Source organism: Podarcis erhardii (genome assembly GCF_964252035.2).
Source record: "Podarcis erhardii genome assembly, chromosome: 1".
NCBI classification, from domain to species: domain Eukaryota; kingdom Metazoa; phylum Chordata; class Lepidosauria; order Squamata; family Lacertidae; genus Podarcis; species Podarcis erhardii.
In genome coordinates, this window is record NC_138497.1 from 99,435,433 (window position 1) to 99,459,217 (window position 23,785).

At 40.2% G+C, this 23,785-nt stretch overlaps 1 protein-coding gene across 9 annotated transcripts in view; it reads left to right on the plus strand.

The window, feature by feature from the left end:
- The window catches only part of THSD7B (thrombospondin type 1 domain containing 7B), a 616,280-nt gene that overhangs the window by 460,794 nt on the left and 131,701 nt on the right, over positions 1–23,785 (plus strand). For all 9 annotated transcript variants that reach the window (XM_081870551.1, XM_081870552.1, XM_081870547.1 and 6 more), the window contains 5 exons: positions 6,962–7,156; positions 10,221–10,455; positions 14,143–14,258; positions 19,909–20,041; positions 23,089–23,192. In XM_081870551.1, the coding sequence (XP_081726677.1) occupies positions 6,962–7,156; positions 10,221–10,455; positions 14,143–14,258; positions 19,909–20,041; positions 23,089–23,192 (783 nt within the window). The remainder of the gene's footprint in view (positions 1–6,961; positions 7,157–10,220; positions 10,456–14,142; positions 14,259–19,908; positions 20,042–23,088; positions 23,193–23,785) is intronic.

Below are 23,785 nucleotides of genomic sequence, written 5' to 3' on the forward strand. Positions count from 1 at the left end.
TTTACAACTAGCATCGCTGCACATTTTAACACACACCTCCATTAACATGTCACAGGTCATAAAGTTCCCTTCCAACAGGCAGCTGGTGGTATATGGCCCTGTGGAGAGGGAAGGGGGAAAGGCTTTGGTTATTCCTTCACCTTCTCTCCTCACATGGCCCTTTTCGGGGAGGAAAGAGGAGTCTTCCATGTTCCCGTTCCTCCATCCCATGTGTTTATCACCTGTTCCCTTGATTCTTCTCTGTGTGTTCTGAAACAGGCATGCAGTTTTATTTCTCCCTTTGTCGCATATTAAGTCTTTACTACTTGTTTTCTGTTTTGTCATTTCCTGCCTTGGCTGTTCTTTTCTTGGCTTTTCTATTATTATTGTTTTTTTATTCTCCCTTTCTGTTGCTGGAATAGTGATGGGGCCAAAGCAATTAGATTTACTTCTCACCCTGCTGGTTACACTGACAAACTGACAATGCTTCTCACAGAAGTTCTTAACTATGGATTGGCATTAGCAAAAGTCAGCGCCCAGGTAGAAATTTTCTGTGAAGTGTGACATAGACCTTCCCGTTGGCCGTGCAGTGCAGTCAGAGGAATAAATCTGTACTCAGACTTATTAGCGTTTGATTTGGTGTCTCAACATGGAAAAAAAGTCAATGGCGAGATTACGAAGAGCTGAGTACATTTATAGATGGCTGTATCAAATCAATCTTACACTCCTCAGTTCTGGCGTTGTTGTGAAATGTTTAAATGTAACAGTTCCATTAGCTAATTAGATGTCTGGGGAAATACTTTTACCCTGTTAAGCCTATTTACGCTGAAAGATTTGAAATTGCTATTAGTAAGCAGGCAAATGGCAACTTTGATTTCCCCATCTCCTCCCCACTCTTAAAATTTGCTACTGTCTACTGACATCTTTGTTATAGACAAGCAGTTACTCAAGGTTTATTGGCATTGTTTCCAGAGATTTAAATGAGATATAAAATTTTATAGCAGCATAGTATTTTAATGACTGTTTCATTATTTTACATGGAGGACATGAATGAATAGAAGGAGTAATATTGATGGACAGCATGTCATTAGAAGATACAAAAAAAAAAAAAAGGTCTGTGAGTCATTTATGTGCAAATTAGGGTCTTTTGTGATTGAGGGCTTAGTTGCAGAATTATATATAGTCCAATATCTCCTAGTGTAACAGGGCAAAAGAGAATCTACGTGCCATATATATCCTGGAGAAGATATATATTGATATGCTTAGCATAACTTGACTCATCTGCTGGATCAGGAAGTATATCATATGCTTTTATTATCAATGATCCAAGTGCTGCTAGGCTCTTGCTCTTGCTGCCGTTTATACTTGGAGTGCCCTTTAGGGACACCTGGGAAGTGGCAGGTGCCTCCATATCTTCCTTTCTTCAGTACATTCCTCAAAGCCTGCTTTGGATAAAAAGCCTTTGGTTCAACCTTAAATCTTCATCCCCAACTAGGAATGAAGGAGGATTTTGTCATGTTGACATTTTTAAGTGGGCTGACCTATTTCGCACCTCTTGGACTCGTACACAAATCAGGACATAATTATATTATTCATATTTCACAGTTCTCTGAATTTTGTGGTGCAGTTCTCGGCTCAAAAATTGTTTAAAAAACTGTTTGGATAAAATATATTTAGAAATGTGTACATTAAATAAAATGCATATTTGAATGGGCTGTCAATTGACTGATCCACCTAGACCCTGTCCACAACTGTAATGAAGTTTTAAGTATGTGTAGCTGAATTTGTGTGCACATTTGCCCCCTGTTACGCACCCTGGATGTGGGATTGCACTGTGGGTTAAACCACAGAGCCTTGGGCTTGCCAATCAGAAGGTCAGCGGTGCAAATCGCCACGACAGAGTAAGCACCCATTGCTCGGTCCCTGCTCCTGCCAACCTAGCAGTTTGAAAGCACTTCATGTGCAAGTAGATAAATAGGTACTGCTCTGGCGGGAAGGTAAATGGTGTTTCCGTGCGCTGCTCTGGTTTGCCAGAAGCAGTTTAGTCATGACCCACATGACCCGGAAGCTGTCTGCGGACAAACATCGGCTCCATCGGCCAGTAAAGCGAGATGAGCGCCGCAACCCCAGAGTCGGTCACGACTGGACTTAATGGCCAGGGGTCCCTTTACCTTTACCTTTTTACCCTTGCTTCTTCTACTATCCTTTCAGTCTCTTTGTTTGTCAAAATGTAGACTGTCTTCAGACAGGACTAAAAGTGACAATAGATTCTGTACTAGCAAATGCAAGTAACGAATGCCTTATTAGTGTTGTATGTCGCAATGTGGCATAATCATGCAGTTGCTGAGCTTTTTTAAGGATTTTACCCCAGGACATATACTGCCACGGGGGCCAGATTAAATCGACCAGCAGGCTGGATTAGGCACCCTGAAACAGACTTTGGGCATGCTTGGCATAATGTAATGCCTTTTTACATGACCCATTAATAGGAAAATGGGTGAGGACCATGTTATGATGAAGTGAGACTGAAGATTGCCCAATAAACCTCTCACTGGAACAGTAAGCCTGCAACTTTGACACATTTAACTTATGTGTATTCAGCTTTATGTGCTTGGGAAAAAACAAAGGAACAAACAAAGAAACAAACAGGGACAGGCGTCTAAGAAAAAATACTTTCGCAATCCTACCCACAATTGAATGATGTGCTTTGGCTATACACAACCCCCCCCCCCCACATCCGCCTTGACCAAGGATACAACCCCAATACCTTACTTGCCAAAGTTATGACAATTATTATGAGGAAGGCAAAACCTCCAGATGGGCCCAATTTGTCTGGAAGACAGATTCAACCTTGATCCCAAGTATGGCAAGTCGATGCTTCCATTTTTGTTGTTCAGTCGTCTTAGTCGTGTTCAACACTCCATGACATCATGAAAACAGAGCATGCCTTGGAAACTCTCACTTTCTTCTCAAAGCTTCTCCTTTTTTATGTCCATTGAGTTTTCTTGGCAAAATACTGAAGTGGTTTGCCAGTTCCTTCTCCAGGTGGATCACATTTAGTCTAAACTCTCGGCTATGACCTGTTTGTCTAGGGTGGCCCTGCACAGCATAGATCATAGCTTCTCTGAGTTATTCAAGCCCCTTCACCATGACAAGGCAGTGAGCCATGAAGGGGGGATGCTTCCATAGCAAGGTCTTAATCGTGTTCTGCTCACTCTCAAGCAGAACCTTAGCATAACAAAAAGGGTGGGTGGGGAAGCTGACTGGACAAAATCATGGACAAACCACTGGAAGCCTATGTGACTGCTGGGGAAGGAAATGATGCCCTCCAAGGCTGTGTGGGAAACAGGTGCACACCCCCTGCCCCAGTGCTGCCTCCTCCCACACCAGGCTGCAACCACTGCTGCCGATGTAATAAGGCTGTGAACGGCCAAGAACTATCATGAAGATGAAATAATCGCAGGACAATTAGTTTGGGATAAAATAGGCCACAATGTTGTTGATTACAGTTTTAAGTTGGTCTTGGTGTAGGCACTGTGTGTGTACCCTGAATCACACAACCCGACTGCTGGTTGATTATTGAGTAGGGTTAATCCCATAACGTACATCAAATCAGGGCAGTCCCTCTCAGATCACCATGGGGGGGGGGGAGTCCTGGCTTACCAAGCCCCATCTGGGAAGCACACCACTGGACCCTTCTATGGGATACCCATTTGTTAGAATGGGGTGGGGGTGGGAGTCCCAATTCCCCCATCTATCTTTTGGCTTTAGGCATGATCCTCAGAATATAGCCCCTGTGAAAGTTGCAGGCTTACTGTATTTCTAGTCTTTTTAAACAAAAGATTTCTGTAATTCATTGGGAGAATGGCCCAGACTTACAAAACTTTTGAGAAAATTTTGCATTCTGCACTTGTTACACATTTGGAAACTTACTTCCCACCACACTTGAATAGAATTGCTTGAAATCACTTGAGTCCCAAGATCCACTTATATTTTTTTCAGTAGGATCCAGTCTCACTCGGGTGGTTTTAAATATACCTTGTGGATGAGAGTCTTTCTTCCCTTTTTTCATACCAAAATATTCAAAATGTTTCCAAGAGTGATAGATTTTCAATCACATCTCTTTCTCCTACATAAAAACAAAAGCATATATTTTCCCCAAGGCCAACTTAGGTTCCTCTTCCAGAAGCTATCCACTGTCTTGTAGGTACCACCCACACAGATTGAGCCAAGTGTTAAATATGGGCAACTCATTCTACTATGAGTGAAAAAGAAGAGATGGAAGTAAGTCTTCTGTCTGCTGTAAACCATAAACCTGACAGGAACTGACTATTTTGTTTATTACTTGTAAATAGACATGGTGAAACAGAACAGATTTTCACAGTTCAGCTACTTTAAAGTATTGCTGTCTCCTCATCCTACCTTTTCCTTGAAGGACTCCTCACAACTTCCACCTTGACCCCAGTTCTCTGAGATGTGGTAACAACTGCCATACAGACAGGATGTCAAAATGCTTGCAAAGACTATAATGCTAGCATGACTTGTAGAGGCAAGCACATAATTGGTGCGCGGTTTAAGAGTTCCTCTTCTCTCCCCAATCCCAAACCCTTAGCTTGCTCAGCTGTCAGCTCAGTGTTGAACACACAGAGTGCTGCTACTGAAATGGGCCATTCAGAGAGAATGATTGAATAGAGGTAGATGCAGTGAGAGAATCTTTCCAAACACGTCACAGAAAAGATTGATACTCATTCATGATGAGATGTGTTCCTGTAGGAGAGGGATTTTCAAACTTAATTCATCTTTCGGCAGGCTAGAATAATAGTATAGCGATTAGGCAAGTCAAATTTTGTCTGATCAGCAGAGGCATGCATATATATATAGAACATATCTTGTAGTGGGATTGCCTGCTCAATTCTCTCTATTACTCCCCATAATGTGCTTGAAAAGTTTTATTCATACTTCGGGGACTAAGAGGCTGTCCTCATTTAGGAATATGAATGCAGAAATTACTGCTGCACAATTGACAGCTTTAAGCACTTCCACTGATTTCCACTCATTTGCAAGCTGGTATATGCATGTTGCCCCACAAAAGCAATAGAAAGCTTTACCCTCAGCTTTATAATTCTTTGGCAGGCAGCTTCATGGTAATCACAACTCTAGTTTCCAATGAAGAGATGGTTTTCTTCTGCAGTTGCAGTTCTAAGTTTTATTGCCCCCCCCACTCCATGTTTAAATGATTGATCTTGTTGGTTTGGTCTTGGGTTCATTAAAGATAACGAACGCTTTGCAGGTATCCTAAAAGGAGGAGCATTCAGAGTGGGAATGTTGTTCATAAGGGGTTTGAGATTTGAGCTTTTAAAGAATTCAAACATGAGAATCATCCAAGATTCCATAGCCCATGAGCAAGTCTCTTTCCCTGCCCTTTTTATATATTTGCACATGTGTTAATGTTGTGTCAGAGTGTAGCAAGGGTTATGTTTGACAAACCACAAGTATTTCCGTTACCCTTCCAGATTAATATGTGCATTTCTATTAGTGTTGAAGCATTTTTTTTTTTAAAAAAGGAAATAATTTATTGAATATCTGCTTAAGGCTTGCAGCTCACTAGACATGATTTCCTCAACACTTCATAAATATCAGTTATATACTGAATATCCAGCTTTTATGAAAATGTTGAAGAAATTCTTCAGCATCTTTTCTAAATTATACAAAACAGAAGGAAAGAAACTGAGGAGGCCATCTGCTGGTGTGCATAGGAGAGCTGAGGGCAAACACAGATGTTTGAGAATAAGAGGGCATCTGGGGTGGAACTAAACATTAGGAGAAATATATGAAGTAACGTTAGCCATATTTGCCCATGAGAAAAATTCTGAAGTACAGTACTTGTTAATTAGGACAATGGCCAGTTTGTATTTATTCCCCCTACAAAAGCACCCTGTTTGTTTCACCTCAAGATGGAGGCGGAACTGAGTAACAGCTGTTGCATTTGCAGAGACAGGGCCTCAGTCATTATGAGATTCTTATTTTCCATGAGGCCCAGGTGCCTCCTTTGAATGTCTGATATCTCCTCTCCCTATTGAAATCCATTTTGTTAGTTTGAGCCCAGTTCTCCAATCTGTTAAGGTCATCTTGAATCCTGATTTCATCTTCTGTGGCATTAGCTACCCCTCCCAGTTTGGTGTCATCTGAAAATTTGAAGATTATCCCCTCTATTCCTTCATCTAAGTTGTTTATAAAGATGTTGAACAACCAGAGGTCCAGGATAGAACCCTGCAGCACCCCACTTGTCACTCCCCCCCCCAGTGAATCGTCCATGAGGAACGATTCAAGAGCACCTTTTGAGTTCAGCCTGTCAACCAGCTACAAATCTACCTAACAGTTACTTCTCCCTTCCTTCATAACAACTAGTGCAGGTTAAGACATTTCTTAACATGCTGTATATTTTCTTGTAGTGCCAGTAGCAGCAAGTTAGGTGCAGTGATGGCACAGGATCATGCAGCATAATGATGTTTGGAATGTAGGGTTAGTTACATTAGATATCATGAAGAGCGATTGGCCTAAGACATAGGGCTGCCTGTGGCCTGTTTTTCATTTTCCAAATGTCACATGAAAAATAATAAAGTTTTAATTATTGTGAATGTGATGCAAGGTGGACAAGAATGTGTTCTCGCACATTCTACAAAAGTCCTCTAATCTAGACCAGGCAGCAAAGGACTCCCACTGGTAGTGTTTCCATAAGGACAAATCCCAGAAGTCTGATCATAAAGAACAAAAGAAGCCCATGAGGTTTGGTAATTGAAGAGGGTATGAAGTGCACACGTGAAGCATACCTTGGCATCCCTTCTGCAGTACTTCTGTGAACCAATCAAAGTCCTCTCCCTGCCATGCTTTCATATTTCTCCAACTACTCATATTTTTTAAAGTGGTCATATTCTTAACACGGGCTTCTTCTTTTTCTCTTCCCATTTTGTGTTGATTTTAGGTGAGGATGTGTCAGGTGATCTCTGTGCAGACTCCCCTTCGCCTTCCAAGACCATAACATGTGAAGTACCGTGTGGAATGGACTGTGTTGTGACTGAATGGTCACAGTGGTCATCTTGTTCTCACTCATGCACCAGTAAAAATGCTGAAGGCAGGCAAAGCAGAACGAGGTCAATACTGGCATTACCAGGAGAAGGTGAACAGCACATCTCTTATGGCTATTTCTTTGTTTTCTTTACAGACTTCCTGTGTCATGGCAAGGTTAGGAACTGTATATACCAGAACCATGGGAGTCTCTTTTGGTACTTCCTTATTCATTGAGGATAAGACTTTCCCTCTTGAATGATATGCTTTCAAACTATTTTGAGTCCTTGAACCAGTAACAGACTGCAAATGAATAACATTACTTTCTTATGACATTGCTTAAGATATGGCCCGGAATGCTACAATACCAAATATCTGAGGTGGATGTTAAAAACTTGAAGAGCTGTTCTGGAAACTCTGCCTTATACTTTAGCTTTCCTCATGGCTGTATGTGTTGAAATGTGTTATTTTTAATATAACCATAGCGTGTTCTCTCGCCAGCATCAAAATCTTCAAAACTTAGCAGCGGATGGGTGCTGCATTAGCAGTTGAATAGTGGCCCCCTGTGATCAGTTAAAAACACCCCAAAAATGCAATTGGGAAAGAGCAAAGTTATGAATGCACATGCCTAGGATTATTAGATTAACATTTTTTTAAAGACAAAATATAGCATGCAAATATTATGTATATTTCGGTGTGGTGAGGAGTGATTATGAGTTGTGCCTCCTCAAGGTCATGTATAATTCCACATTTTCCTAGAGAACTGTTTGGATTAGTCCCCAGCCCCAGTGAAATATGAGTAATTAATAATCTTTATCACTTGAAAAGAATTTTCACCTACAAAGCTCTGTACAAATATTCATTAATCCATTCTGTTTCCAAATTGTATCTGATAACATTGAAGCCATGAGTTAATGAAGCTTTTTAATATATCAGAATATTTGATTTTTAAACAGATAAATTTACATAGAAAAATTAATTAAATGATGATGCATGTTCCTAATAATATTGATGGTAACTGTAGAGCCATAAATCCGAGAAAGCAAGCTAAAGACACAGTGGAGGAAACAGTGTTTAGCTAGGGCCAAATATTTTTCTGTGAAAACTTAAGTGTATCATTAAAAAAATGAATGCACATATTGGAATACTTAAATATTGAATTACACATTAAATATTTCATAGGTTAATTCCTTTGCAGGGGCATGGGATAATTAAAGTCTGGAATATGTAATTTCAAGATCATTCCATTTGACTTTAGTGGTGACCTGTTTGTTCTACTTTACCCAACTTATGGATTTAGGGAAGGGTAATGTGCTAGCTTTTAATGGCCCCAAATATGTCTGAAAACAGTACAGTGACTTTGAAGGTTTAGAAGAGGCAATGAAAAGCAGTTTATGCAGTGTTGCCAAGTATTGATAAAGTGGACCAACAGAACAATGCTAGTTAGATCAGGGGCTTTTATTGTTGTTGTTGTTTTTTAAATGTGAAACTAGAAACTATTTTATATAATTGAATCATAGAATTATAGAGTTGGAAGGGATCCTGAGGAACATCTAGTCCAACCCGCTGCATTGCAGGAGTATGCAACTGTCCCATATGGGGATCGAACCTGCATTATCAGCACCACACTCTAATCAACTGAACTATATGTTTTTATATTGTGAGTTGCTTCAGGATGCCTCATGGGAAGTGATCCATAAATGAAATTATCATTTCTCTGGTCATTGACTATCTTGGCTGGGGCTGATGAGACTTGGAATTCCACACCTGGAGGGTGCCAGCTTCTTAAACCCTGGACTACAAATTTATACAACCCCTAGGTGAATGCCTATCATCATTTTGGATTATGGCATTTCGGATTCATAGGTATGCATTTTCAAGATGAATTCTTAGGGATGGAAACACCTTCTGGGTGGCATTCTGGACCATCTTTTTCCTATTTTTTATGCAAAAGGCCATACATAGTACCTTCACGTCTACAAGACATGCAGTTTGCACTTTGTTGGTGCAAAATGGCATCAGCTGGGCAGCTTAGGGAATGAAATTTAACAATTTGAACTTTTTTTCTCCTCCATAAGAACAGCTTAAGAACTTGGAAATTACAGTTTTCCAATGGGAATTATATCACTAAATTTTTCAATAAGTATGCAGAACAAAGGATGGTTGTGTTTCAGTAGGCGCTTAATTTACTTGGTGCTTGTCTCTGCCTCACTATCCCCCCCCCCCTTTGTAAGTGGTGGTGGTGGTATTGTTTATATGGTCATTTGAACACTGCAGCCTCAGGAAAGCAATGGCAATAAAGATAAGCTTGTGCATCTATAGTTTTCTCCAAGTTTCTTTGATGTTTGGTATTTCATAGAACTATAATTAATCACCAGCTAGGGAATTCAGTTTTATCAACTCATACCAAATTCAGAGTTGGATCTGTGTGGCTCCATTTTCTGCTACTTTCTGCTTCTTTGTAACTTAGCCTACAGATTAAAAAATCAACAACAGATCCTGTGAGTATTCCACAGAGTATGCGTCGGGTCCTGTATCCCAGGGCTGCTACTTGAGGGCAGCAGCTCACTGTAGTGATAACATGTTCAGATCCCAGTCTTAGCTCCATCATGACTGTTGTCATTGCTACTCATTGCTACCTCAGTGCTCTTTGTCAGCTCTTTGTCAGCCAGTTTTGGGTCTCTGTACATGGAATACTGAAAGCACTGCCATGTGTCTCTGAAGCTTAAGTCAATGTGCATAGGCTTCCAGAGTGGATGCTTATGACTTATAATAATGTATGGCTCAAATAAAGGGCAATTGAGCAATACTTGATTATAAGTCATAGGATCGTGAAACTAGTATCATAAGTTGGGGAAATTGTCCTTTTGTGTGTGACTGAACACAGCATTGTGCAATACAGGCAACTTTCATTTTGTTCACATTCAAGGCACATGTGATGGATGACATGCACACCACTTTTTGCCCCAGAATAGGGCGGGCTTACACGCACCCCACCAATGCACACTGTAACCCAGAACACAATCCCCACGCAAATGGGGAGTTACCTGTACTAGTTCTTGGAAGATCCTTTATTGCAGCAGGAATGCAACCAGTGTTTTACACACACACACACACACACACACACACACACACACACACACACTGCTACACACTGTTGCTTTTATTCTATACAGGTGGAAAGTCATGCCCTCCTAATCATGCACTAGAAGAATATCGTACATGCAACGAGCACGCTTGCAACCAGATCTACTGGGAAACATCAACATGGAGTCCCTGTTCAGAAAACATCTTGGTAACAGCTCTGAATGCTACCATTAACTGGAATGGTGAGCCCACCTGTGGAGTGGGCATGCAGACAAGGAAGGTCTTCTGTGTGAAGAATAATTCTGGCCAGGTCCCAGCCAAAAGGTATTGTTCAGAAATGCATGGCACTGGAGACACACCATATCCATAGTCTTTGGTTTGTCTTCTTCTAACTTAATTTCCTTCAGACCTAAGAATGTCATTATAGAAGTGTCTTGCTAAGATGGTATGCAGACCACCACCACACAACTCTTCCTTCTTTCTGTACTGCTTGGGTGCTTCTGGGGTTTGGTGAACAAGGTAATACTTAGCTAGGCTGCAAGAGGTGAAACAGACAGAGCTCTCTATCCACTTCATTCACTTAAAGAAGCTGCTGATTTAATGTAATCTGTTCCCTTTTCTGGCACTTTTTTAAAAATGGAGGGAGATTCAAATGCCTTCCTACTGAGAAAAACACATAGATAATTCAAGAACAATAAATTACCATTATTTCTTAAATTTGTATACTGCCCTTTGTCCAAAGATCCCAGGGTGGTTTACAACATACAAACTGAGAAAGGGAAATGCATAATAAGGTAAAAACCAATACAAACCAATAACCCCCATCGCACAAAAGACATAGAATGTTAATCAGCCAAACATCTGATTGAAGAGAAATGTTTTCTCCTGGTGCCTAAATATATGTAACGAAGGCGAGTCTTTTCTGGGGACAGCATTCAACAGATGGGGAGCCACTGCAGAAATGGGCTGTTCCCATTTTTGCCACCCTCGGGACTCCTTGTGGAGGCGGTACACAAAGAAGGGCTTCAGATGATCATTGCAGTGCCCAAATCAGTTCATATGGGAAGAGGCAGTCAGAGGGTGTTATAAGGAATGCAGATCTACTGCTGTAACTTCCATAGTTACTGGTTTAAAAAAATAAATAAATTTTTTTAATTCTGGTGGAAGAATTGATGAAAGGGAAATGGCTTCCACTCTAAATGGGGTATTTTTTCAGAGTTATCCTTTTAGGAGGTCTTGTACCAAACCCCTTTTTGTTTTTGCTTGATGGGATCTTTAAGCTCAACTGCTGAGAGAGATTTCCCCCCCTCAGAAAACAAACAAACATTTTCCTGAGCTTTAGAATGTGTGCACATTTGGATACTAGTCTAGATTACACCCTGCTAGCAGAATTATCCCAGCAAAACACAAAAAGGTGGAGAATCATTTAGCATATGTTGACTCCCATAAAAGAAAGGTATGTGTGAAATGTTCATTGCTATGTTGATTTATAGCATAGTAATATATATATATATATATATATATATATATATGCTTTCGTAGATTTATATATTATATTATAATATATATATATTATGTTATTCTAAACAATATTTATCCCTATGTATGACTTAAGCTTCTGCTTTGCTTTAGAAGCTCAGAAAAGTCAGAAGCACATTTGTTTCCCTATACATACATATATACATACAATCAAGACATTGCTAATTACTTTCTGCACCGTTAATTAGTCTGGAGAATGACAGCCTGGTTTTAATCCTTGTATCTCTCAGAACAATTCTGCTAAAAATGAGCAGGCTACGTTGAAAGTTAATTAAAATTCTTTAGATTAATGAGATTAATTGAGGAAAGAAATGTCTAGTGCCCATTGATAACCAGGAAAATTGTCAGCATGAGGTTTTTTTTGCCATTTGCTGCGTCATACACTCTTTCAAGCATATTTTGTTCTTCATCCCTTATGTAGAAGTCTAAGTGAGGGACAGTGATCTTCAGTGGCACTCTAAAACAGTGATGGCCCAAGGAGATGCCCTGCAGATGTTGATGGACTACAACTCCCATCATCCCTGCTGGGTTTACCATACTTGCTTTGGGCCGATGGGAATTGGAGTCCAACAGCATCTGGAGGGCATCTTGTTGGCTGCCCCTGCTTTGAAGTGTTCAGGTAAGTCTTGAAAGTCGGAACAGTGTTTATTCGAAAAGAGAAAGTGTTAAAGGAATGCAAATCTGCCTTGTAATGAAGAGGTAGCACAAAGTGACTGCAAGTACTGAGATTTCTGAAATTGGAACTTTAACCTATAATGGCTTCATTGGGGGGAAATGGTTTATACTCGTCACACCATGAGCCGGTTTGACTAATAGTATTAGCAGAACATAGTGGAATCATAGCTGATGGGGCAACCCTGTATGATCACAGTTAGGGATGTGTGTGCACACATGTGCAAGAGAATGGTGACCGCAGTGGAGATACCCCAGATCTTATAACAGAAAAATGCAAAGTTTCTTGACAAACAAAATACCGATTCTTTAACTAGTTCATTTGCTGACTTTTGTATACCAAATATGTACATCTTTGCAGGATAAGGCTTTTAGCCCTTGCTCCATCAGTAAACTCTATGTCCTTTATCCTCCTTAACTCATTGAAAGATTAGGCTGCCTGAGACTTGTGGTTTCAAAGTATAGGTTTCTGAATTTAATCATAATAATGAGCAGGAAAATTGTTTGTGACTAGACCTGCTTATTATATTGCATTTGACTATTTATGAAAATTTGAGCTTCCAGTGATTCTCTAAAAGCTATGGGAAGTGCTTAACCGCAGGGTAACTTTGAGAAGAAGATTTATGTATCTGCATAAATATTCAATTTAGGTTTTGCTGAAGTTATGAAATGTGGATTTTCGCTCCTATTACTTTGAAGGAGGTGGGAGCTAAATTTATTTTCCATTTTACAGACCTCCAAGTGGATAGAAAAATGAACAGTTCCTAGAAATAAATTTCAAAGAGATAATGGAAACAAAAATGCATTATATACCAAGAATTCATTTGAGAACAATATACACACTTATTAAAACAATGCATTTCACTGTTTCACTTGGATTAATTTTAAAAACTTTTTGTTTGATATTATTAAATATTTCACAATAGCAGCTTTGTGGCCTATGTTTAACTCCTACCATACTTTGAAAACTGTCAGTGATTAAGGTACTGATTGGTTTGGAAGTTATATTTCACTTGTGGGTGTTTCTCAAGCAATCTGTCTGCATGGAAATTAAGACTGTGAAAAGCTTATTCTTTCCTCTCCTTTGTTTTACTGTCCCATTTAGAACAGCTGATCTTCCACAGCATATAGAACTGCCCCTTTTACCTCCCTCTCATAATTCAAATTAGGCATTGCTGACATATGAATTTTATTCGTATTTTATATTGAGAGTTGGAGGAAGGAAACCATCCATCCAGGATTACTAGGCAATAAAGATTAGGGCAAAGATGTATAAATGGGTGGAATGGGATCAAAAAAATTAGCAGCTATTGGAAGCCTCTCTTTATAAAAGAACCGGCAAGAGATGGCTGTTTTCTGGATTTTATGCTAAAAGCTGGGACACAAAAAAGTAGGGGGGCATTAAATTCAATGTGAACACTTTCAGGAGGGTGGTGTGTTTGGATTTGATTATGCTGCCTTTAAGACAAGTTAAGTGATGGCTTGTTTTAACCATGATCTGTTCAACAAGTCACCAAGTATGACACAGCTAAACAAATTCCAGATTATTTCTAAAAAACAAAAAATGTGTTTTGTTTTCCAGCTTCTCTTGTCTTGTGCTTATGTATTTCTAGTATTATCTATGAAAACCTATACATGTCTACTTAGACGTAAGGGCTTGTGTATAGTGCTTGTGTATAGTGTGGAGTTCTTTATCAGAGTTTTCTGTTTTATTGCACAGCAGAGATTTTCCCCCCTAAATAATTTTGGGGCTTTCTTAAAGGCAGTTCTCATACGTTACACTTAAAATTGTGTTCTCAGGTGCCCAGAATCCACCCGGCCAGACACAGTCCGCCCATGTTTGCTGCCATGCAAGAAGGATTGTGTGGTGACCCCTTTCAGCGAATGGACACACTGCCCTACCACCTGCCAACGCGGTAAGCTGCTTTAAAAGAGGGATAAAGAAGTTCTGGTCAGAACAAATAAACAATCCCTATCATATCAACACAGAAGATAAAGTGATAAGCTTTTGTTTTCGTTTGGATTCAGGTAGTGAGCAATACTATGTACCAAGCACCTTAATCCTATGAATTGGCTTTTTGTGCAGCAGTACTGATGCGCACTACTGTAGCTAAAGCATTGCAAGCCGAGAGGAGCTCCACAGGTCTGTACCGCTTGCCAGAAACCTCAACCCAGCCTCTGATTTGTTAATATTACATTTTCATCATTAGTTCCGCAGTACTTGCAATCTACTAAACCCTTCACAAAATGTGTTAAGAACACAGTTTAGAGCCAAACTAGACATATTAATTTATGGGTCAAATTAACATGCATGCGATTTAATTAAAAAAACAAACAAACCCGACATGTAAATAGCTACTGAGAAGCAGAGCAGCCTTGGAACTATTTCTGTCCTTCTGATGGTAAGTTGCATCCCTGGTGGAGAAATGACTCTAACTCTCTCTTTTCTCCCTCCCATGGAAAACAGCCTTTCTGAAGCTGCTGTTTTCATTAGTGGCAGTGGAGGCTTTCCTTGAAATGCAAAGGACACACAAAAAGTAGGCAAGTATAAGATAGACAGAGCTGGACTGCTTTGGATCAAATCTTCAATGTTTTCAGCTTGCAAAGGTAGTATAACCATTGCCCTAATCTGAATTGGGCTGTGGCTCAATCCAAATCCAGCATAGCCACACATCACTCTTTTGCACAGACTTCAATGTCATGTGCATGTTATGGAGCAATAATCTGGAAAAGTTGGAAAATTCTGTTTGAAGACCTTGAATAATAATAATAATAATAATAATAATAATAATAATAATAATTTATTATTTGTACCCCGCCCATCTGTCTGAGTTTCCCCAGCCACTCTGGGCGGCTTCCACAAAGACCAAAAATACACTTAACATGTCATGCTTTAAAAACTTCCCTGAACTTCAGATGTCTTCTGCCTTCAGCCTTCAGATGTCTTCTGAATGTCAGGTAGTTGTTTATCTCTTTGACATCTGGTGGGAGGGCGTTCCACAGGGTGGGCGCCACTACCAAGAAGGCCCTCTGCCTGGTTCCCTGTAGCTTTGCTTCTTGCAATGAGGGAACCACAAGAAGGCCCTCGGCGCTGGACCTCAGCGTCCGGGCAGAACGATAGGGGTGGAGACGTTCCTTCAGGTATACCTTGAAGATATGGGCTCATTTTCAGCACAGGGATATTTGTTGTTTGTTCTAATTTGATAGGATATTCAGGTTCCCCCTCCCATCTCCTAAAGTACAGAACTGTGCTTTGAGCTAAATCATTGGATAGTGGAAGTTTTCCCATGTGTCCAGTGGCTTTCTCAGAAGCTCGATGCTAAGTAGAGTTGGTGGTGGCAAAACATTCTAGAAATGTAGTGTGTTGAGTATCAAACAATCCATAGCCATTTCATCCCCCTTGAGATTTCACAGCAAAACTGCCATCAGAAATGTGGTTTTCAGTGAGCACTGAAAGCACAGGAAAAACTCAGTCCAGCTAAGTCATACTCAGAGTAAAGCCACTGAGATCAATGGACTTAAGATGATCATAATTGATTTCAGTGGGTTTACTCTGAGTATGACTTAGTAAGATACAACTCTCGGGAAAACGTAGTGTCAATATTGTTCTCCCCTCCACCATCACCTTTTTTAAAAAATACAAGTCATTCCATCTCAAATTAAAATGTGATTTGCATATCAGATAATATTTTTTCCAGATAAGTAGACTTATACATGCTTTATGCAGAAAGTTCTCCTGATTTTTGTACAGTAATGCCTAATTCTGTTGGAAGTTATAATTGTTCCCATCATCTTTGCTCTTGTGTTCTCTGCCTCTACAAAAATTGCAATATACACAGTAAGTATTTCTCAATAGATTTTTCCTGTCATGAATAGTGCTTTAATTAGTTGTTTGCTTTTTGTACTCTCAACAAACTGTATATGAATAAGGAGAATAAATTAACTACTAAATTACTCTGTTTATTAAATAATCCTGTACAATAAAAAAACCTCCTCCAAATTAATTATTTAACCTCATTGGCAGAGTTATCATTCTAATATGATTCTAAATTAAAACTGAGTTGTGGGAATTTTGTTGCTCACTTGGTTTGCTATTGAGATGGCTATACTGGAAGTTCTTTCATTTGTGCTGCACAATGAAAAATGCAACATGATTGGAAGTTTAGAAATCAGTTCATGTTCTATGCATATAAATTAAATAGGAGAGATTATTTAACAAAGACAATATGTAACTAAATGCCTAAGCCACAGACAAAGCAGGAGGCAGTTTTACATATCAGATATTAAATTAAATATCTGCCAAAATAACAAGCAGCTAGGCAAGCAACTTTCAAACAAACAAACAGAACAGATATTGGCATTGGAGCAAATCCTTTGCCTCAGATAAAATATAAAAAGCTGAACTGGGGAATTGGTGTCCAGCTTTCCCACCTATTGCTTGTCCTTCAGCTAAATGTCATCAGACTGTTTTCTGCAAAGAGTTGTCATACACCACGAATCCGCGTAGTTGATATTTTGCTTAAGGAAATACAGTGGTACCTCAGGTTACATATGCTTCAGGTTACAGACTCCGCTAACCCAGAAATAGTGCTTCAGGTTAAGAACTTCGCTTCAGGATGAGAACAGAAATCGGGCTCCAGTGGCGCGGCAGCAGCAGGAGGCCTCATTAGCTAAAGTGGTGCTTCAGGTTAAGAACAGTTTCAGGTTAAGTACGGACCTCCAGAAGGAATTAAGTATTTAACCTGAGGTACCACTGTAAAGAGGTGGAAACTAATAATTTACAACAAGAATTTGGAGCAAAACGCAGAGGTCCTGCCAACAGCACAGCACACAGTGGCACCACCACCAGCAGGGCTTCCTCTTCCGGTCCTAAGGCCCAAGGTGGTTGATATTAGGTCCTTGGGTCCCAGGTCATTTGGAACTTCTCATGCTAGTTCAGCCACCTTATATTGGGTGCAGTAGTTCACTGGCAGCCTGCGCAGTGCTCTGAGGAGCAGTGACACATCGCCCAGCTTGGCTGCCTACTGACCAACTTGGCAGCAGCAGTCTACACTAGCTGCCAGACCATCTTCAAGGACAGTTTCACATGACATGCATTGCTGTAGTCTGGACAAGACATCACTAGGGCATGGAAGGAAAGTACAAAAACAGAAGAACATTCAAAGCGATATAAATAAAAAATTGTTCAGCAGCACATTAGAGACCAACTAAGTTTGTGCTGGGTATAAGCTTTTGTGTGCATGCACACTTCTTCAGATACGCTGAAACAGAAGTCACCAGACCCTTATATATAGTGGGAGGGTGTGGTGGGATTTTTCTCTGAAGCGTAGTAGGAGGTGGGTAATTGACTCAATGGGAATAATAATAATAATAATAATAATAATAATAATAATAATAATTTATTTATACCCCACCCATCTGGCTGAGTTTCCCCAGTCACTCTGGGCGGCTCCCAATCGAGTGTTAAAAACAATACAGCATTAAATATTTAAAACTTCCCTAAACAGGGCTGCCTTCAGATGTCTTTTAAAAATAAGATAGCTGCTTATTTCCTTGACATCTGATGGGAGGGTGTTCCACAGGGCGGGCGCCACTACCGAGAAGGCCCTCTGCCTGGTTCCCCGTAGCTTTGCTTCTCGCAATGAGGGAACCACCAGAAGGCCCTCGGCACTGGATCTCAGTGTCCGGGCTGAACGATGGGGGTGGAGACGCTCCTTCAGGTATGGTAAACAAAGTGATGTGCCTCAAGATGCTGTGGGTGGGGTGGGGTGGATATGGATTTTATTTCCAAAGCAGCCCGACATGTTTTGGCCAACTTGTATTTAAAGGTCTTCTTCAGAAGTTAAATTGGAAAGCAGCCTGCAGAGATTCCTGTTAGATATATCTCTCATAAACATTATAATCAAGCACCATATATGACATCAGGTATGGGGCAGCTGGGCATCGCTTGAGGAAAATGTCCTCATGAGCCAAGTTAAGGTCCCTGCTGGACCCAATAATGCATGCAAGCATAGATTCACAACACCTGCTGTTGAAAGAGCTTCAACAAAAATAAATAAATGCTGCCTTATTTTGGGAATAAGATAGATAACATCATTCTAAATAAAATGATGCTTGGAAAATTTGGGAAAGAAGTCAGACAATTATTCTTCAATTTTAACATATTTTCCCCATATCTGTGAGAATAATTGGAGTGGATCTCAGTGAGTGGTTGAAGTTGTTTAGATCGCATATAACTGAGTTTTAAAAAAATATGAATTTGGAGTGTTCTTCGTATTGGATTGAATTGATGACATTGCTGAAATGGTTAAAGTTGTGTACAATTTTTTGCAATGTTTTGACATGTCAGGTTCTGTAAACATCCATATAAATAATAAAAACTTATTTTAAGAAATGGCATGATCTAGATCAGCCTTCCCAAACCTGATGCCCTCCAGATATTTTCAGCTACAAATCCCATTACCTATGAGTATTTACCATATTGCCTGGGGCTGAAAGGAGTTGCAACCGAAAACATCTGGAGGACACCAAGTTGTGGAACAATCTACATAATTAGAGGATTAGAGTTGACCATGGAGGTCATAGTTATGGGAAGGGGGTGCCTGCCCCTAGGAGGAACTGCCTGCTATTTTCCATCCATATGGATCCATACATACATACATCCATACATCCTGTATGGGAACATACAGGAATAATAATAATAATAATAATAATAATAATAATAATAATAATTATTATTATTATTATACCCCACCCATCTGACTGGGTTTCCCCATCCACTCTGGGCGGTTCACAGCATATATCAAAACATAATAAAACATGAAACATTAAAAACTTCCCGATACAGGGCTGCCTTCAAATGTCTTCTAAAAGTCTGATTGTTGTTTATTTCCTTGACATCTGAAGGGAGGGTTTTCCACAGGGAGGGTGTCACTACCGAGAAGGCCCTCTACATACAGTTGAATCATACAATCCCTGGATATGCAGAATGAGTCCATTATATCCTAATTCATTAGGTCTAGAAAATATATCAAGTAGCATGGCATTGTTTAGCAATAGCATGTATAGAACACCATGCTTAGTGGCACAGATGTTAGATATGAATATACATTGACATCATGTGATGGTTCATCATCATTGCCTATAGAAGGATAACAAGGTTAACACTTTTGGGATTACAGTGGCCAAGGAGACCTGCTGCCCTATCCTAGCAAGTGCCTTCTGTTTCTTGCAATCCACAACAACCAACTACTATCCACATGTATAAAAAACACAGTTCTGGTTTTGTTTTGTTGGATTGGTGTAAGAATATGATGCTTTAGATGTCACATGTTTGTTAATCTCTAACCCTCTTCTACTCTCTCTAGATTGTACCTAGAATTTTCAACTTGTTAACAAATGGAAATAAAGTCATATGTTTTACTAGATTCAGTGTAACCAAAGGCAGGATTTGAAGTTTGACACTTTTCAAATCAAAGGCAAAATCGCTAATGCATGAAATTACCTAACTGTGAAAGAAAGACAGAAAAACCAACATTTTGCTACCGTTTTAAAATATGTTCTCAGGTAATGCTCCTGCAATGAAACAGTCCCGCTACAGGATTATTATTCATGATGCTGTTAATGGAGGACAGGAATGTCCAGACACCTTGTTTGAAGAAAGGGAATGTGAAGACATCCCTCTTTGTGCTGTGTACAGGTATTTTATATATATATGTGTATATAAGAATGTCTAAGTATGAGAGTTGTAGTACTGTATTCACAAAATGGCCAGTAAATTTAATCCATGTTTGTTGATTTTCATTGGGACATTGAAAATAGGCTAATATCTTTTTGGAAATATAGGATGGTATCCAGCTAACTCTTTTTTGTCAGCACATGGAATTTCTACTTGCGCAAGAAACTCCGCCATGTGCTCCTTCCCTTCCCAAATGTGCTCCAGAGGGCTGCGGTGAAACCCATAATAGCTTTAGTTGTACGGGGGCAACAGGAGGAGATGGGGGCAGGTTCCATTGCAAAGGCAGATATTCTTTTTTTTTTTTAATAATTTTTATTGATTTTCTAACACAGATTAAAAACAAAACAACACACACAAATAAGCAAACAAACATATAAACATGTATAATTTCAAAACCTCTTTTTCATAAACCTTACTTCCCAGACTTCCCCTTACCTCCCCTTTTCTGCATCCCTGTTTTAAACTTTTTTCAACAACCCCTTACGCCAATCAATTAATAGCATCTTCTTATTTTAGTTTCTTCTCATACTTAATCAGATACAGCTGTAATTCTATATTTTCCTTTCCCTTGACATTTTAACACTCGTTAATTTTGCAACAGTTCTTAAGATATACTTTGAATTTCTTCCAATCTTCTTCCACCGTCTCTTTTTCTTGGTCACGGATTCTGCCAGTCATCTCCGCCAGTCCCATGTAGTCAATCACCTTCGTCTGCCATTCTTCCAGCGTGGGTAGTTCTTGTGTCTTCCAATACTTTGCTAAAAGGATCCTTGCTGCTGTGGTACTGCAGCAAAGGCAGATATTCTTGTTCTGTATACTTTTTACCTTCAGATACAAGGCAGTAGTTCAGTTTAACCTGGATTCTGCAAATCACCGCATTGATGTTGAGTTTGGAAAGCGTGCACCAGCACTAGAATCCAACATCAATCCTCTGACTTTGTGCGGTAGTGTGGTGTCTGCTACCCTTAAACACGTGGTACCGTGTTCACTCCTGGAGAAGCCCAACCTGGATCCTATTGTTTATAACAATTAGCATCTGACTGCAAATACACATTTCTGGGGTAAAGTGGTGGAGAGAGTAGTACAGGAGAGAGTTGCAGGAGTTCCTTGAAGATATAAATCACCTGCATTCATACCTCGTGTTGCGTTTTCTTCAGGTTGAGCGTTTTCAGGTTGCATCCTGTGGCAACCCGGAAGTACTGGAAAGGGTTACTTCCGGGTATCGCCGCTCGCATATGCGCAGACGCTCAAAATGACATCACGCACATGCGCAGAAGTGGCAAATCGCGATCTGCGCACACGCAGACGCAGGTTTCGTTCTGTTCATGTTGTGAACGGGGCTCCAGAATGGATCCCATTCGCAACCAGAGGTACCACTGTACCAGAGTTCAGGACTGAATCAGCCGTGGTTGTCCTGATGGCTGACCTAAATTGAGACAGGGATGAAAGGATTATGATTCTGCTTCTTGATGTCTCACTGGTTTTTGATAACATTGATCATGGGTTGGGTATTGGGGTTACTGTTCTACAGTGGTTCTACTCTTACCTACAGGGTCAAGTCTAGAGAGTTACACTGGGAGACTGTGTTTGGCCCCATGATCTTTGTGCTATGGTGTGCACCGGGTACATTCCTATTCTTATGTCCTGGGGGATTCCCTAACCCTCCATAGCAGGCTTTTGACGGACACTGGTACTACAGTAGGAGTCTGATTTGGCAAAATTACCTCTTCCCCTCCCCTCTGCTTTCTGGCGGTGGGAGTGTCCCATGGATGAAACTCCATTCACAGAATTTCTGGATTAAAGCCATAGTCATTAATTTATCCAATGTGACCACTTGCTCTACCCCACAATAATAATTAAATTATAATTCAAACTATGTAATTAGTTTTTTTTAAAAAAAGAACACGCTTTGAAATACCGACACATTGCTAAACCTACTGAGACATCATAGCTATCTTATCATTGAAAAAATGTGTATTGCCTGTTTGAACACTCCAAATAAATGTTTATTTTAATAAGTGATTCACATAACTCTTAAAAGTATGATTGTTTAAGTTAAGCCTGGTGTAAATTTAGGCATGTGCCAAGAGCTTAAAAACCCAAAGCCCAATTTTGCACTCATCTGTGTGCATTCATCTGTATACTTTTGCAAATAAGGATGCTTTTGTTGGATTGAAGCTCAAATGGATAAATGACCCTGAGCTGGTTCATGGTTTATCATGATGAGAACATGTTGCAGTGAGCCTAAGGCTGATTCATGCTCCCCCTCTCCTCTTCCAGGGCAGCCACAATAAGAATATCTGAAGCTTCTGCTTCTGCTTTTGAGCATACTTATGTTTAGCTAAACTGTGGTTTGCTGAAGCAGACTCGCGTTCTGAAGTTGGCTTAAAAAAACAAACACAATTGCTAAGATTAACGGCATTTTGTCAGGTTTGGAAGAAAGAATGAGCTGTGGCTAATCAAAAGCTTCAGATCTGGTCATGGCAGCAGCAGATGAGGAGAGAGGAGGTGGATTTCATGAGCAGGAGGCTTGCTGCAGATGAAGTCATACTTTTTCATGTCCAAACCTGCCCATTTAACCAGTAGAAACATATGTTGTTCTTCACCTAAGTGAATGAGAGAATGCCTTCACTCCTTCTATAGCAGGAGTGAGAAGTCTTCTCCAGCCTGAGGGACACGTTTTGTCATGAACCACCTTCCAAGGTCTGCATGCCAGTGGTGAGCATGGCTGGAGGTGCAGGGTGATGGATGGGTTACTGTATTGGGATAAATAAGGTGTCATTTATTGCAAATATAGGCTTCAATCAGAGGAGCCTTGGTACGTTCCAAATGTTTTGCATTGCGTCCCAAATCATCACAGCCAATGTTCAGAGAAGGAGAGACTTGGTGTTTAAAGGGTCAGGAGAATGAGACTGAATCAGAAGCTGTAATTAATGGATTGTTCTTTTCTGAAACAAATAAGTAAATCAGAGTATATAATCATAGCTCTTCTTTTGTTGCAATTCCAGCTGGAAGATCCACAAGTGGAGCTGGTGTATGTTGGTGCCAGATTCTGTAAGACAAGGTGTGCTAGGAGTCAATGAAGCATGTGGGTACGGTTTGCAGTCAAGAGGTAAGAATGCACATTTTGAAATGCTGGTTTCCAGAATATTTTTTTGTTAGCCGGCTGCACCTTATGCCATCTAACACTTGGGCTTACATTGGAGTGGGAAGCTACCTTTTTTTGGCATTCAGCCATTCCTCCAAAGGCCAGAAGTAGGCATAGCTTATTGTATATGTGTGTGTATGGATACAAGCTATAGAAACAGCAGACATATGCACATGCAGACAACACACACACATGCACACATCCTCACACACCACCCATACACATTCATGCACATTTAGCACACACACAGTCTTTCTCACATACAACATTGCACGCACGCACGCACAAACACACACACACACACACACTCATAGGTATACACAATCAGCATCACAGCCCTGGGATGGGGAGAGCTGGAAAGTTACGTGCATAGTAAAATGCAATCTTTTCCCCTGCCACTTGTACCAGTGCTGGGATACGGGTGGAATGCTGCCTTTTACTCAGAGAATAATGGGGTTATTTCCACCCGCACTACTGTGGTGCTAAGCGCTAAAGTTGGAGAGAAAAGACCCAGTCTTAGTTCTAATCAGCACAGCACTAAGATGGGAGATAAAGCC